General features: G+C 46.1%; 1 protein-coding gene across 1 annotated transcript; it reads left to right on the top strand.

Moving 5' to 3' along the window:
- Positions 1 to 6292: 6292 nt before the first annotated feature.
- taf9 (TAF9 RNA polymerase II, TATA box binding protein (TBP)-associated factor) lies at positions 6293 to 11006 on the top strand. The gene is made up of 7 exons (XM_022216891.2): positions 6293 to 6424; positions 7636 to 7717; positions 8277 to 8413; positions 9751 to 9885; positions 9961 to 10042; positions 10535 to 10648; positions 10726 to 11006. Exons 1-7 carry the CDS (start codon positions 6389 to 6391, stop codon positions 10881 to 10883), a joined length of 744 nt encoding a protein of 247 aa, XP_022072583.1. The 5' UTR covers positions 6293 to 6388; the 3' UTR covers positions 10884 to 11006.
- Positions 11007 to 13289: the final 2283 nt, after the last annotated feature.

Genomic DNA, 13289 nt, shown 5'->3' on the forward strand with positions numbered 1-13289 from the left:
ATTTGCAAAAATGCATGTTGACAAGCCACAAAGCTTCTGGGAGAATGTCCTTTGGACAGATGAGACCAAACTGGAGCTTTTTGGTAAGGCACATCAACTCTATGTTCATAGACTCAAAAACCAAGCATACGAAGAAAAGAACACTGTCCCTACGGTGAAACATGGAGGAGGCTCAGTAATGTTTTGGGGCTGCTTTGCTGCATCTGGCACAGGGTGTCTTGAAAGTGTGCAAGGTACAATGAAATCTGAAGACTATCAAGGCATTCTGGAGAGAAATGTGCTGCCTAGTGTCAGAAAGCTTGGTCTCAGTCGCAGGTCATGGGTCTTCCAACAGGACAACCATCCAAAACACACAGCCAAAAACACCCAAGAATGGCTGAGAGAAAAGCGTTGGACTATTCTAAAGTGGCCTTCTATGAGCCCAGATCTGAATCCCATTGAACATATGTGGAAGGAGCTGAAACATGCCATTTGGAGAAGACACCCATCAAACCTGAGACAACTGGAGCTGTTTGCTCATGAGGAGTGGGCCAAAATACCTGTTGACAGCTGCAGAACGCTCATTGACAAATACAGAAATCGTTTAATTGCAGTGATTGCCTCAAAAGGTTGTGCAACAAAATATTAAGTTATGGGTACCATCATTTTTGTCCAGCCCTATTTCATTAGTTTGTTTTTTTAAATAATTATGTTAATCAACAATTCAAAAGTGATGGCTGATTTTGATTATTTAATTTTCAATAAATTTTTATTTATTGTTACTTTTGTGAGTTTCAAGTGATTTCAGTGAGAATTGTGGGTTTTTCCTTCTTTAACTGAGGGGTACCAACAATTTTGTCCACGTGTGTACATTAATTATAAATATCAGAAGAGTAACAGTGATGTTTTAAATATTTCTTCCTGATATTTGTAAGTAATTCAACAGCAGTGACATTTTAACCCATCAGCCAATTCTGAACACATAAATTTGAAGGTCAAACTGCCTAACAGACATATTTAAGCACATTAAATTATAAATTGATGTGTAATATCGATTTATATACATATATTAATGCTCCTGTAATGTAATTTTTCTATAAATAACTGTAAATAACAGGAAGTGTCAGGAGAATCTGCCAAAGAAATCAGTTAAAGTGGATCAAAAAGCTGAAATTTTTAGTAAATGTGGGTGTTCTGAAGACTACGGCGAGCCCCCGCTGTCTGGCCATGAGAGGCGCTGTGGCGCTGCATCTTGGCCCGACGGCAATTGGAAGAAGAAGACGGACAGTGCTCAGTCCAGGTGTGAGTCGTCGTTTAGATCTGTGTGTGCGTCCAGAGAAAATGTAAGTTGGTTATGTTTATGAGGCCTATTGCATTTATGTTGTTTCAACAGTGCGTTTAAGAGTGGCTGCTGATGGCATTTTCTTTGGTTTGTAGTGGGTTTACATAATTCACCCACGGAACGTTGGGAGTGGTGGTTGTGTGTGAACACGGACTGTTATGTGGTTACTCTTCATGTTGTTATGTTACGCTCCACATGTACTGAGTGGCTTTATTCTGTCTACTGATGTCAGTAAAGAGGTTAGCACCTGCTTTTGACACTCCGCCTCACACTCCTGTTCTTCAGCACTACATGGGTGACCCCGACGTCAGTCCCGCTGAAGTTTCAGAGACTGTACTGACTTTCGAACATATCGGCATGGCTAACCCCGCCATCCTGAGACTGCCGGAGTTTTGGGAGACGTCTGCAGCCACATGGTTCGCGCAGGCGGAGGCTCAGTTTGCCCTCCGGGGGATTACTGACGACGACTCACGCTACTACCACGTCTTGTCAGCGCTCGGGAGCTCCACTGCGGCCAGGGCGGTGAGTTTCATTACGGCTCCCCCCGCCCAAGAGAAATATGCTGGGCTGAAAGCTTACCTTCTGAGGCTTTTTGAACTGTCATGCTCGGAACGAGCACGACGTCTCCTAGCTATCCAGGGCTTGGGGGACCGAAAGCCTTCTGAGCACATGGAGATGATGCTGAACCTACTGGGCACGGAGGAGCCGAATTTCCTTTTTATCGAACTGTTTTTGAGACACTTACCGCCGCACGTTCAGACGGCGCTTGCTAACACGACTATCATGGAGCCTCGCGCGCTGGCCGAAGAGGCGGACCGATTCTTCTTGGCGACCCAGCGCTTCGCCCCGGAGGTTCTGGCCCCGACGCGCAGCCACGCGCCGCTGAGCGCCGGCGCGCCCGCCGGTAGGAGCCGCGCCGCCACTGACAGCCATGCAGGCACAGGCCTGTGCTACTTCCATGCATGTTTCGGCGCAAAGGCTAAGAGATACCGTTCCCCTTGCAGCTACGGCGCGGGGGAAAACGACAAGACGTGCACTCAGTAGTGGCCGTGAGTGCAGGTCCAACGAACCGGCTGCTTTTCATCAGAGACACTCTCTCCGGGCACAAATTCCTCTGTGACACGGGTGCCCAGAGGAGCGTGATTCCTGCTTCAGCGGATGACGCGGCTGGCGGAACACACGGCCCGCCGTTAACATCTGCCAACGACGCCCCCATACGGACGTATGGCTTAAGGACTGTGGACTTGTGCTTCAACGGTCAACGTTTCACATGGGACTTCGTTACAGCGGACGTTTCTTTTCCCCTACTCGGCGCTGATTTTTTGTGTGCCCACGGGTTGCTCGTGGACGTCAAGAACGAGCGCCTGGTGGACGCACTGACTTTCTCCTCCCTGGAGTGCGTCCGACACGTGGGGACGTACAACGGCCTTTCCGGCGCGCTCTCTGTGGGGGACAGTTACCAACGGCTGCTGAGTGAGTTCCCCGGCCTTACTCGGCCCACCTTTTCTGCCGCAGCGACTGGACACGGAGTGAAACACCACATCGTCACCGAGGGACCCCCTATCTACGCCAGACCCAGGCGGCTCGACCCGGTGAGGTTGGCAGCGGCTAAGTCAGAGTTCGCCAACTTGGAGCGCCTTGGGATCATCCGTCGTTCAGACAGCCCGTGGGCTTCGCCGCTCCACATGGTCCCGAAGTCAGATGGCGGTTGGCGCCCATGCGGTGATTACCGCCGTCTCAACGACGCCACCACGCCCGACCGCTACCCTGTCCCCCACATTCAAGACTTCTCTGGACACCTGGCAGGGAAACAGGTGTTTTCCAAGGTGGACCTGGTACGAGGGTATCACCAGGTTCCTGTTCGCCCCGCGGATGTCCCGAAGACGGCGGTTGTGACACCTTTCGGTTTGTTTGAGTTCCTGAGGATGCCTTTTGGACTTAAGAACGCGGCCCAGTCGTTTCAGCGGCTGATGGACTCTGTGTTGAGAGACATGCCTTTTGTTTTCGTTTACTTGGACGATATCCTCATCGCCAGCTCTTCTGAGGAGGAGCACTTGGCACATCTACGGACCCTTTTTACGAGGCTGGACCAGCACGGCCTCATTATTAACTCAGCGAAGTGTGTTTTTGGGGTGCCGGCTATTCAGTTCCTCGGTCACCTCATCAATAGAGAAGGGGCCGCCCCCCTTCCGGCGAAGGTGGAGGCCGTGTCGGGTTTTCCCCACCCACATTCGGCCCGGGGACTTCGAGAGTTCCTCGGGATGGTCACATTCTATCATCGGTTCATCCGACGGGCCGCGCATATCCTACGCCCACTGTACGAAGCCCTCAGGCACAAGAGCCCGAACCAGGACATTGACTGGACGTCCGAGAGGTCAAGGGCGTTCGAGGACATTAAGACTGCGCTGTGTCGGGCCGCTTTGCTTGCCCACCCATCTCCCGGCGCCCCGATCGCTCTCACCACCGATGCATCAGACTTTGTCGTTGGCGCTGTGCTGGAGCAGCAGGTCGGGGGTGCCTGGCAGCCGCTTGCCTTTTTCAGCCGGCAGTTGGTCCCAAGAGAGCGCAAATACAGCGCGTTTGACAGGGAGCTGCTCGGTGTCTGACTGGCTGTTCGACACTTCCGGTTCATTCTGGAGGGACGCGGGTTTACGGTCTTCGTCGACCACAAGCCCCTCACGTTCTCTATGTCCAAGTCTGCCGAACCTTGGTCCGCCCGCCAGCAGCGCCAGCTGTCTTTCATTTCCGAATACACCATGGACATCCGCCACATCTCTGGCAAGTCCAACGTGGTCGCGGACTGCTTCTCCAGGGCGTTCCAGCACGGTCCATTTGGGGCTGGACTACGCCCGCATGGGGGCGAAGCAGGCCTCCGACCACGAGATTCGAAGCCTTAAAGCCTCGGACTCGGGGTTGCGCCTGAAGGAGGTCGCGGTCGGCGACTCGGGTGCCCGGTTGTGGTGTGACCTTTCCACTGACCAGCCCAGGCCGCTGGTTCCGGTTGGTTGGCGGCGGGCTGTTTTCGAGGCTGTGCATGGCCTCTCACATCCTGGCAGGAAGGCGTCTGTGCGACTGGTGGCTCAGAAGTTCGTCTGGAGGGGGCTGAAGAAGGATGTGCGATCGTGGGTCGATTCGTGCGTGGCTTGCCAACGTGCCAAGGTGCATCGCCACACCAAGAGGATGCTCAAGCCGTTTACCGTCCCTGCCAGGAGGTTCGACCATGTTAATGTCGACCTTGTGGGCCCTCTTCCCCCCTCCCACGGTTTCACCTACCTCCTTACCATGGTGGATAGGACGACCCGTTGGCCTGAAGCCGTGCCCCTCACTTCGACCTCGTCCACTGACGTGGCCCGTGCGTTCGTCGGGACGTGGGTCGCGCGCTTCGGGACCCCCTCCGACCTCTCCTCGGACCGGGGCGCGCAGTTCACCTCGGAGATCTGGAACGCGGTAGCCGACGGCCTGGGGGTCAAGCTGCACCGCACGACGGCCTATCACCCGCAGGCTAACGGGTTGTGTGAGTGGTTCCATCGATCTATGAAGGCTGCCCTGCGTGCCAGGCTGACGGACGGCGCTTGGGTTGACAAACTTCCCTGGGTCATGCTCGGTCTCAGGACTGCCCCCAAGGAGAACCTGCAGGCCTCGTCGGCCGAGCTCGTCTATGGACAGGTGCTTCGGGTCCCTGGGGACTTCATTCTGGAGGCCACGACTGCTTGGTCGGCGGCCAGGCAGCGGTCCTCCCTGCTGGAGGCCGCAGAGGCTTTCGCGCCTGTCCCCACATCGCAGCACGGCACTCCTGCCTCCTGTGTGCCTCCCGCCCTGTGTTCGGCGGGTTTTGTGTTCGTTCGCCATGATGCCCATCGGGGGCCTCTGCGCCCCCCCTACGATGGCCCGTTCAAGGTCCTGCGACACGGGGATAAGACTCTGGTTGTGGACGTTGGTGGACGGGCTGAGACTGTGTCTGTCGACAGGGTTAAGCCCACCCATGTGGACGTCTCTGGGCCGTTGGAGTTGGCTCGGGCTCCGTGCAGGGGCCGCCCCCCTCGTCACCGCCCCGACCCGGTCCCCGTTTCCTCTTCGGGATCGTTGCCTCCCGGACCGGTGGATTGTTTTGTTTCGCCCGCCTTCCCCCTTTTTCCCTCCCTCCCCGCCTCTGCTATGTGTACCTGTCGGGGTCGGGCCGTTGTCCCTCCTCGGCGCGCGGACTTTGACTATGGGTGATTTCGGGGGGGGCCTGTGTAGTGGGTTTACATAATTCACCCACGGAACGTTGGGAGTGGTGGTTGTGTGTGAACACGGAGTGTTATGTGGTTACTCTTCATGTTGTTATGTTACACTCCACATGTACTGAGTGGCTTTATTCTGTCTACTGATGTCAGTAAAGAGGTTAGCACCTGCTTTTGACACTCCGCCTCAGACTCCTGTTCTTCGGCACTACAGGTTATTTATTTTGGCGAATACTTTGTTTTTGTGTGTTTAATATAATATGTGATATATTTTCTGAATTTCACTGATGGTTATGGGCCAAATTCTTCCTTGTTCTTTATGCGTGAGCTTGGTTGTATTTCTTTGTGCACTTTAGAAGAGAAGTTGTGGATGTTGGTTTGTGTTTAGATGAGTAGATAATTACTCAATTGTGATGTGCGAATTCTGTATAGGTTAATAATACTAGGTCTATCTAATTTCAGAACCGCACGCAGATATAAATGCAGAGTCCTGTGAATTGCATGATGGCACAATAAAGACGACTGAGATCATCAGCTGCGCTCTGCATTTTATTCAAGTCCTTGGAGAACTTTGAGCATCCTGACGGATGCACACTCCGCGATTGCGTTAAACTCCGGCTACCAAGTTTAACAACTGATCCTCCACAACAGTGGGATTTTAATCAGAAATATTTTGTGGTAAAATAAACAGTCCAAAAAACACAAAAAATAATCAGTTTTTGAACCTTCCTGTTTTTGTTGTTTTCAGTGCTGCAGTACCTGACCTCCACCTGTGGGGGCAGCACTGAGTTCTGAGCTCTGGAACAGCAGAAGAAGACGTGACTGCGCTGCGGGAGAAATCAAAATGTCCGCTCCGAAAACCATCCCGAAAGATGCTCAGGTACCGTTCATAAATCACTCTTTTTGGACTTTATGGGCCATTTAGCTGCGGTTTGATTCAAGTCTGCTCCCGGTTTTAGTCAAGTATCATCGTGAACAACAACAGCCAACCGGTGCATTTGTGCAGAACGTTAGCCAGCTTAGCAGCTAACATAGCATGTAGCTTTTCGTTCACAACAATGGACGCCACTGCTAACATGTTAGCTTAGCCGTTAGCCAGCAGCTTCACGGTGTTTTGGTGTCACCGTGAGTCACCTGAGTGGATGTTTTCCACAGAGCTGCTTCGTGTCTGACTCCTGTTGACTAAATGTGGATTTATGGTCGTTTAACGGGAAAGTAGCTCGTTTCTGGACGTCGCGTTTCTCACCGAAACACCGGGAGATGATTTTAAAGCCGGAGGTGTTGCAGTGAATCTGGTCTCCGTGTTAACAGGAACCAGGACGTTTGTTTTGATTCTCCTGTTTTCTGTTAGTTTAGTACAGAAGTTAGTGGAGATTATGTCTCCTCTATAACTATTAAGTTAACACGTTTCTGTCCAAGCGACGTTAATATTTAAGTTAACCTAGGCGATTATAGGTATAAAAAAACAACGTTTAATTGCAGGTAATATCAGAGAGAAGTTCTTTATTTACATTGAAGGAAGCATTAAGCAGCAGTCCTGTCAATGCATTTGTATAGACAGTGGGATAATGTGTGTGTAAACGTGGAGTTTTAGTAAATAAATCCATAAATTAAAGCTGCACAGGTGTAGATTTTTTCAGATTGTGTAAATTAACAGCGAGTAGAGTAAATTAAAGTGATGCTACTCTGTGGTCAGCTCCAGATAATGTGAGTAAATCCAGTAATTATTGAAATAAAATGAAAATGTTCATCATTTATGACACTGTAATTTAGTAAAATAGAACTTTATTGATCCCTGAAAAAGTTCTTGAGCTCAGAAAAATAAATAAAAAATCACAGTAACACGAGAATCATTGCAGAAAAGCATTATATTAATACAATTTAGTAAAACCTGAACAGAAAAGTGATGTTGGAGAGATTTTGGACGTATTTCTGTAGAGATTCTCAATCATCCAGGCTGTGGTGATCTACATCTGATTGTAAAATTGGACGTGATGATAAAATAATCCCACAGCAGTGAGAAACTGTTTGTATATAAAGCTGCTGGAAGTAGAATTTTCCTTTTGAAGAACCTTTGATGTTGTTTTCCAGGTGATGATCCAGATCCTGAAGGACATGGGCATCACCGAGTACGAGCCACGAGTCATCAACCAGATGTTGGAGTTCACCTACAGTAAGTCTTCCTTTGGGAATCGTTCCATTTTCATAGAACAGCGTTACTTTGAAACCGACAACAGGAAAGTCTGGTTTTACCTCACTGACATGTTTCCACTGCATCTGCCGTCTTTGTCAGAGCGTCATCCAACGTGTGACGACATGTCCTTATGTCTAAAATCAGTCTAGTCTAAGGACTCGTTTAGGACAGTTTTAGTTCTGAACCGGGACAAGGCGGGCGTGGTCTGTCAGATCGGCTACACGCTATAAAAAGGACACGTCTGAAGAAGGCAGCAGGTTAAAACCAGACTTTCCTTCTTGAGCTGTTAGTTTAAAAATAAAAAACAACAAAATGAACTTAACTGTTACATTTTGCACTTCTTTGCTCGTTTTCCTGCAGCTTTAGGCACAGAAACGTCTGAATGTGTTGATAACATCACAACTGCTCTGTTGTTTTGGGTTAAACTGTTAAATGCTGCATAAAGTGAAATATTTACCACGAGTTTTGTCCCTTTAATGACAGAAAAACCAGCAGCTCTGACAGTTTTTTGTTATTAACAATCTGCTGTTCTCTGCAGGATACGTGACAACCATCATCGAAGACGCCAAAATCTACGCCACGCACGCCAAGAAGTCCACCGTGGACGCCGACGACATCAAACTGGCCATCCAGTGTCGTATGGACCAGTCGTTCACGTCGCCACCGCCCAGAGACGTAAGCAGCCGCCGTGTTTCTGACGGGTTCAGCTCGTTCCTCAGCATCACGTCTGACCAGAAAATCCATCAAATAGACGTCTGACGTTCAGGATGAGCTTCACAAAAACTTTAAAATGGAAAAATGAGCCGATTTACAGCAACAAAAACTGATTTCACTCGTTTGTAAACGAGACGTCGGCTCAGAGGTTCAGTGAAAGCTGCAGCCGTTCATTGATTTTTACAAACTAGTCAGTAAAACGATGACTAAACCAACAGCATACGCTCTGCGATTGTTCTGATAATCCATTATCAGTTTGAGTCACTTTTAAGATGAAAAAAATCTAAATTCTGTGATTTCAGCTTCTTAAATGTGATATTTTCTGGTTTCTTTGCTCTTTAATGACTCTGACTTCTTAGTGAGCAAATAACAGAATAACTCAGAAGATATTTAGCTGCCGTTGTATTTTAAAGGCATCAGACAAACCGTTAAAATCAGAGCTGAGCGATGTGGTTTGTTGTCACACTCAGAATAAACAACAAACAACAGTTTGACACATTTTTGTTTTGGTTCGATTCCAGTCGATGTGAGCAGAGGTGGAAGAATCTTCAGCTGATAATTAAAAAAACAGAGACGAAGATAAGGAGCAGAAATGAATGAAAGCTGCTCTAAGTAAGGATTTAAATGAAACCGACTGAAGACGTTGTTGACTTTTAAAATGAGCTCTGCTTGTAGAAAACATTTCATGGAGATAAATAACTGTTTCAAATGAAGCTGGACCTGAATATCTGAATATCCAGTCATGACGCTGGTATTTTGTCGTGCCCCCCCCGTCAGACGTTATGGAGCCCAGAAACTGCTATTCAGGCCGGCCCGAGTTTCACGTCAGTCTGCCTTTTTTGGTAAATTTACCAGTGTTTACCATTAGTGCTGCAGTTTTCCATTTATTTTTTTTGCTATTTTTCTACTTGAAACTTGATCAAAATGACTCCAGTTTGGTCCAAAATATGAGAACTGTTTTAAAATGTCTTAAAACTTTCCCAGAGTGGTAGTTTTTTTTCCCCTACATGACTTCAAAGTGATAGAAGGTTGTCTAAAATGGCAATAATAGATAAATACTCATTCTAGAAAATGGAGAAAAAGTGCAAAATTTTCAATCCAGGTTGGTCTAGTGTCTCCATAAAGTTCCTGTAAGTGTTTATATCTGGATGGATCCATGTTTCTGCTAAAATCCAGTCTTTGGTTTACGTTCACCAACCTAGTTGTTCCCTTTGGAGGACCTTTCCGTGTACGTTTGTTTACGTTCTGCTGAGTTAGTAACGGTTCCTGAGGTTGAAGCTGTTCTTCCATGTGTTCAGTTCCTGCTGGAGGTGGCCCGACAGAAGAACCAGACCCCCCTACCGCTGATCAAACCCTACACCGGACCTCGACTCCCTCCAGACCGCTACTGCCTCACAGCCCCCAACTACCGGCTGAAGTCTGTACAGAAGAAGGTGGAGTTCCTCTTTAACTTCAGACATCTTCTGGTTTTCCTTCTCAGTGTGACTGAATCAGTTTTTCCTCCTCAGGTGTCGTCGTCCGCTGGCAGGATCTCGGTTCCTCGTCTCAGCGTCGGTGCCGTTTCCAGCAGACCCACGACGCCGACACTCGGTGAGCTTTTACCTGATGGAGGTTTACGGTCAGGATGGTTCTTCTCATGTGAACACTGCCAGACAAACGCTCTTAACTGGTAGTGTGTATACATGGAAATAAGCAGAATGAATGTGAAGATATTTGGTTTTTTCCCTCACCTGTGACGGTAAACTGAAGATCTTTGAACAAAACCAGATGTTTGTCATCTTTAGAAACAACAGTCGATCGATGGATCCAGAAATCAGAGGAATCAGTTTTTATGGGTGGTATTTTTTTTTGCTCATGTTGCATCTTATTTTTACATCGTGGTTGATGTCTTTGCAGAACAACCAAGGAAAAAGCAGATTTTTTAATTATTTATTGAAGAAAAAAAAAAACGTGTACCGGTACTGCAAATACTTGTATTTTTGATTTATTTCAGCTGGACAACTCTTTCACATTTTTTACAGAATCTGTTTAAATTCTGTAAATCGTGGAACGCTTCCAGTCTAACTGGTGTTTTGTTTTCAGGAACTCCGTCCGTCCAGTCGGTCTCCACTAAAGTCGGCGCTCCGGTGTCTTTAACAGGTCAGAGGTTCACCGTTCAGATCCCACCGCCCTCCCAGACGACCACCACCAAACCCAGTAAGGAACGGTTCAAATGAAGTTTCTTCAAGTGTCTTTAACGTCTGAACTTTACTCACTCTGTTTCGTCCTGACAGCGACGCCGTCTACGCCCGCCGTCTCCAACGTCCTCATAAACCCGTCTCTGATTGGCTCCAAGAACATCCTCATCACCACCAACATGGTGTCGCAGAACTCCGGCGGCGAGTCGCTGAAGAGGAAACACGAGGACGACGACGACTACGACGCTCTATGACGCCGACGACCGCTTTTACCAACCGACCCGCTAGTTTTCTAGAACGTTCCTTTAACCAGAGGAAGCTGGACTGACGATTCAAACCTGCTCTGATGTGATTCCAATAAAAACAGCTGAAATAAAGCCTGAGCCCTGTCTGTTTTTAAAGGAAAACCAGTAAATAAAACCAGGAAGTTAAACTAAAAGCTCGAGTACACAACAGTTTTAAATCTGGTGATCTAGATGTTTTAATGAAGTAGGTGTTGAAGTTTCGGAAACTAGTCAGACTTTTCCTGACTGAATATCGATGAAACAAACAGGAGTCATTCCATCTCATTTCAACAAATCTGAGGAAATTTTGTTGCATGACCTCCTCTGATCATCTCCAAACTTTTTTTTTAACTATCCCAACATAAGAATAGATTACTTGCAAAGTTTTAACATCATATGATTGCTATTTGCTAAGTTATAAAATATTTAAATCCCTATTTTTCCACTCGGAAATTGATATGTTAGGTAGAAAGGCTTGATTTAGGAAGATAATACTGGGAACTGACTGATGATATAGACTTACAAGTGATCTGAAGGGTTCAAACACCTTAACAATAGAGCAGGAAAAAAATTTTTGGAATGAATATACCCATTTCTCTGTGGTACAGGGCAATTTAAAAATTTGGCGAAAATGGCATTTTTCAAGAATTTAGGCATTTTTTTCACAAATTTTAATAAGTAACAAGGTTCATATGTTATAAAATCTCAAAGTACCTTAAAAGTTCTCTCTAACCTAAAAATATCCAAGAGCTAGCTAGTCTCCTTAGACCTCAAAACGATGCCTATTTATGAAACAGACTGAAAAACACCATACATATATTGGCACAGAAACCAATGTGGGACATGGAGTAGAAACATGAAACTTTGTCTGTATAACAATAAACATCCGAATAATTGATATCTGAAGTATCAACATTGTTTCTTGAATCCTTCATGGCCAATTTAACCAAGAAATGCACTATGTTTTATAGGCGTTTTTTTAGGAATTCTAACTAATATATTGCAGTTAAAATGAGTTATATTGCCTTAGGTCCCATGTAAAACATGTAATTTGTCCCCAACTTATCACACCACTATTTCTGTCCTTTGAACTGCTTGAATTTCTCTGAAATCAGGCCATCATCTGCACCAGATATGTGGTACTGTCCACCACGGCGTGTTGAAGGAGCAGTGATTGGACAGAGGATGTGGGCTGTAGGCACCCACACTACGTCATCCTTTCTAGGCCATGTGAACTTCTTGCTGGGACCTTTTGGGTGCATGAATTTCACTTGCAAATCTTCAAATTCAGCTGATAAGTCAAATACGATACCGAGGCTGTCCTGAGAATGCAGTCTGGGAGTGATGCCATTTCTTCTTATTCAGTTACTGTATGAAAGACAAAACAATGTCTATATAATAATTAACTTCAGATATGCCCTTTGTAACTTATACTACGATGCTGATGCTTCAGATTCATCTTTCATCTTTAGTTGGTCATGTAAATGGTTCCTAAAAACAAAAACGAGGATCAAAATGTATAGTAAATTGATTCAGCAGTTGCTCATCTTTGGCACAAGAAACAAATATGAAAGTAAGTTCACACATACTTCACACATACTAGTTCCTCCAAAAAAATTTGAACCGCGTACCATGTATCCCACATGCACTTTTTAATGCCTAAAGTTAGGCTATTTTGGGTCTACACCTGAGTTCAACAGCCTATAAATCAATAAATAAGCTTTATTTTAATGTTTTAAAACTTTTACCTTATGCAACTTTCATTAGTAAAGAAGAAAATTCATTCTTTCAATGTCTTTTCACAAGAATAAGTCCTAAAATAGAGGCATGAAAAACCCAAAATAAAGTCGCCCATGAAATAATAAGGATATTTTGGGAAATTCCACAGTCCAGTATTTTTTTATTTTCATTCATTTCTATACTTTTCTCACCAGAAGGGTAAAAGTTTTGGAAGGGGAAAAAATTCTGACCATGTAAAAGGAGTATAAATTGCTTTTTTTAGTAGTTTAAAACCCTAAAATCATAGGCGAGGATTAAGTTTGGACTGACTATGGGTATTAGATTAGATCATTACTGCTTATACTGTATGTTTATAACCATAATACTTTGCATTTGTTCATAAAATTACCCAAATAAAGCCCAAAAAATTTTTGGGAGGATCTGAGAAAGTGGTGCAACAAGCATTTGTTGAATTGACATGGAATGACTCACAGGTATTTGACCTGTTGTTTTTCTTCTAAATGAGGCAATAATTTAGTAAACATCAGGATGTGTTGAATTAGACGTAAAACAGCGACTGAGGATTGAGACAGAAGCCGGATCGTTTTCTCATTTATAGAGTTGGACTTTTTACCAAACAGTCGCCCCCTGCTGGTT

This window comes from Acanthochromis polyacanthus, chromosome 17 (genome assembly GCF_021347895.1).
Source record: "Acanthochromis polyacanthus isolate Apoly-LR-REF ecotype Palm Island chromosome 17, KAUST_Apoly_ChrSc, whole genome shotgun sequence".
Taxonomy (NCBI): Eukaryota; Metazoa; Chordata; class Actinopteri; family Pomacentridae; genus Acanthochromis; species Acanthochromis polyacanthus.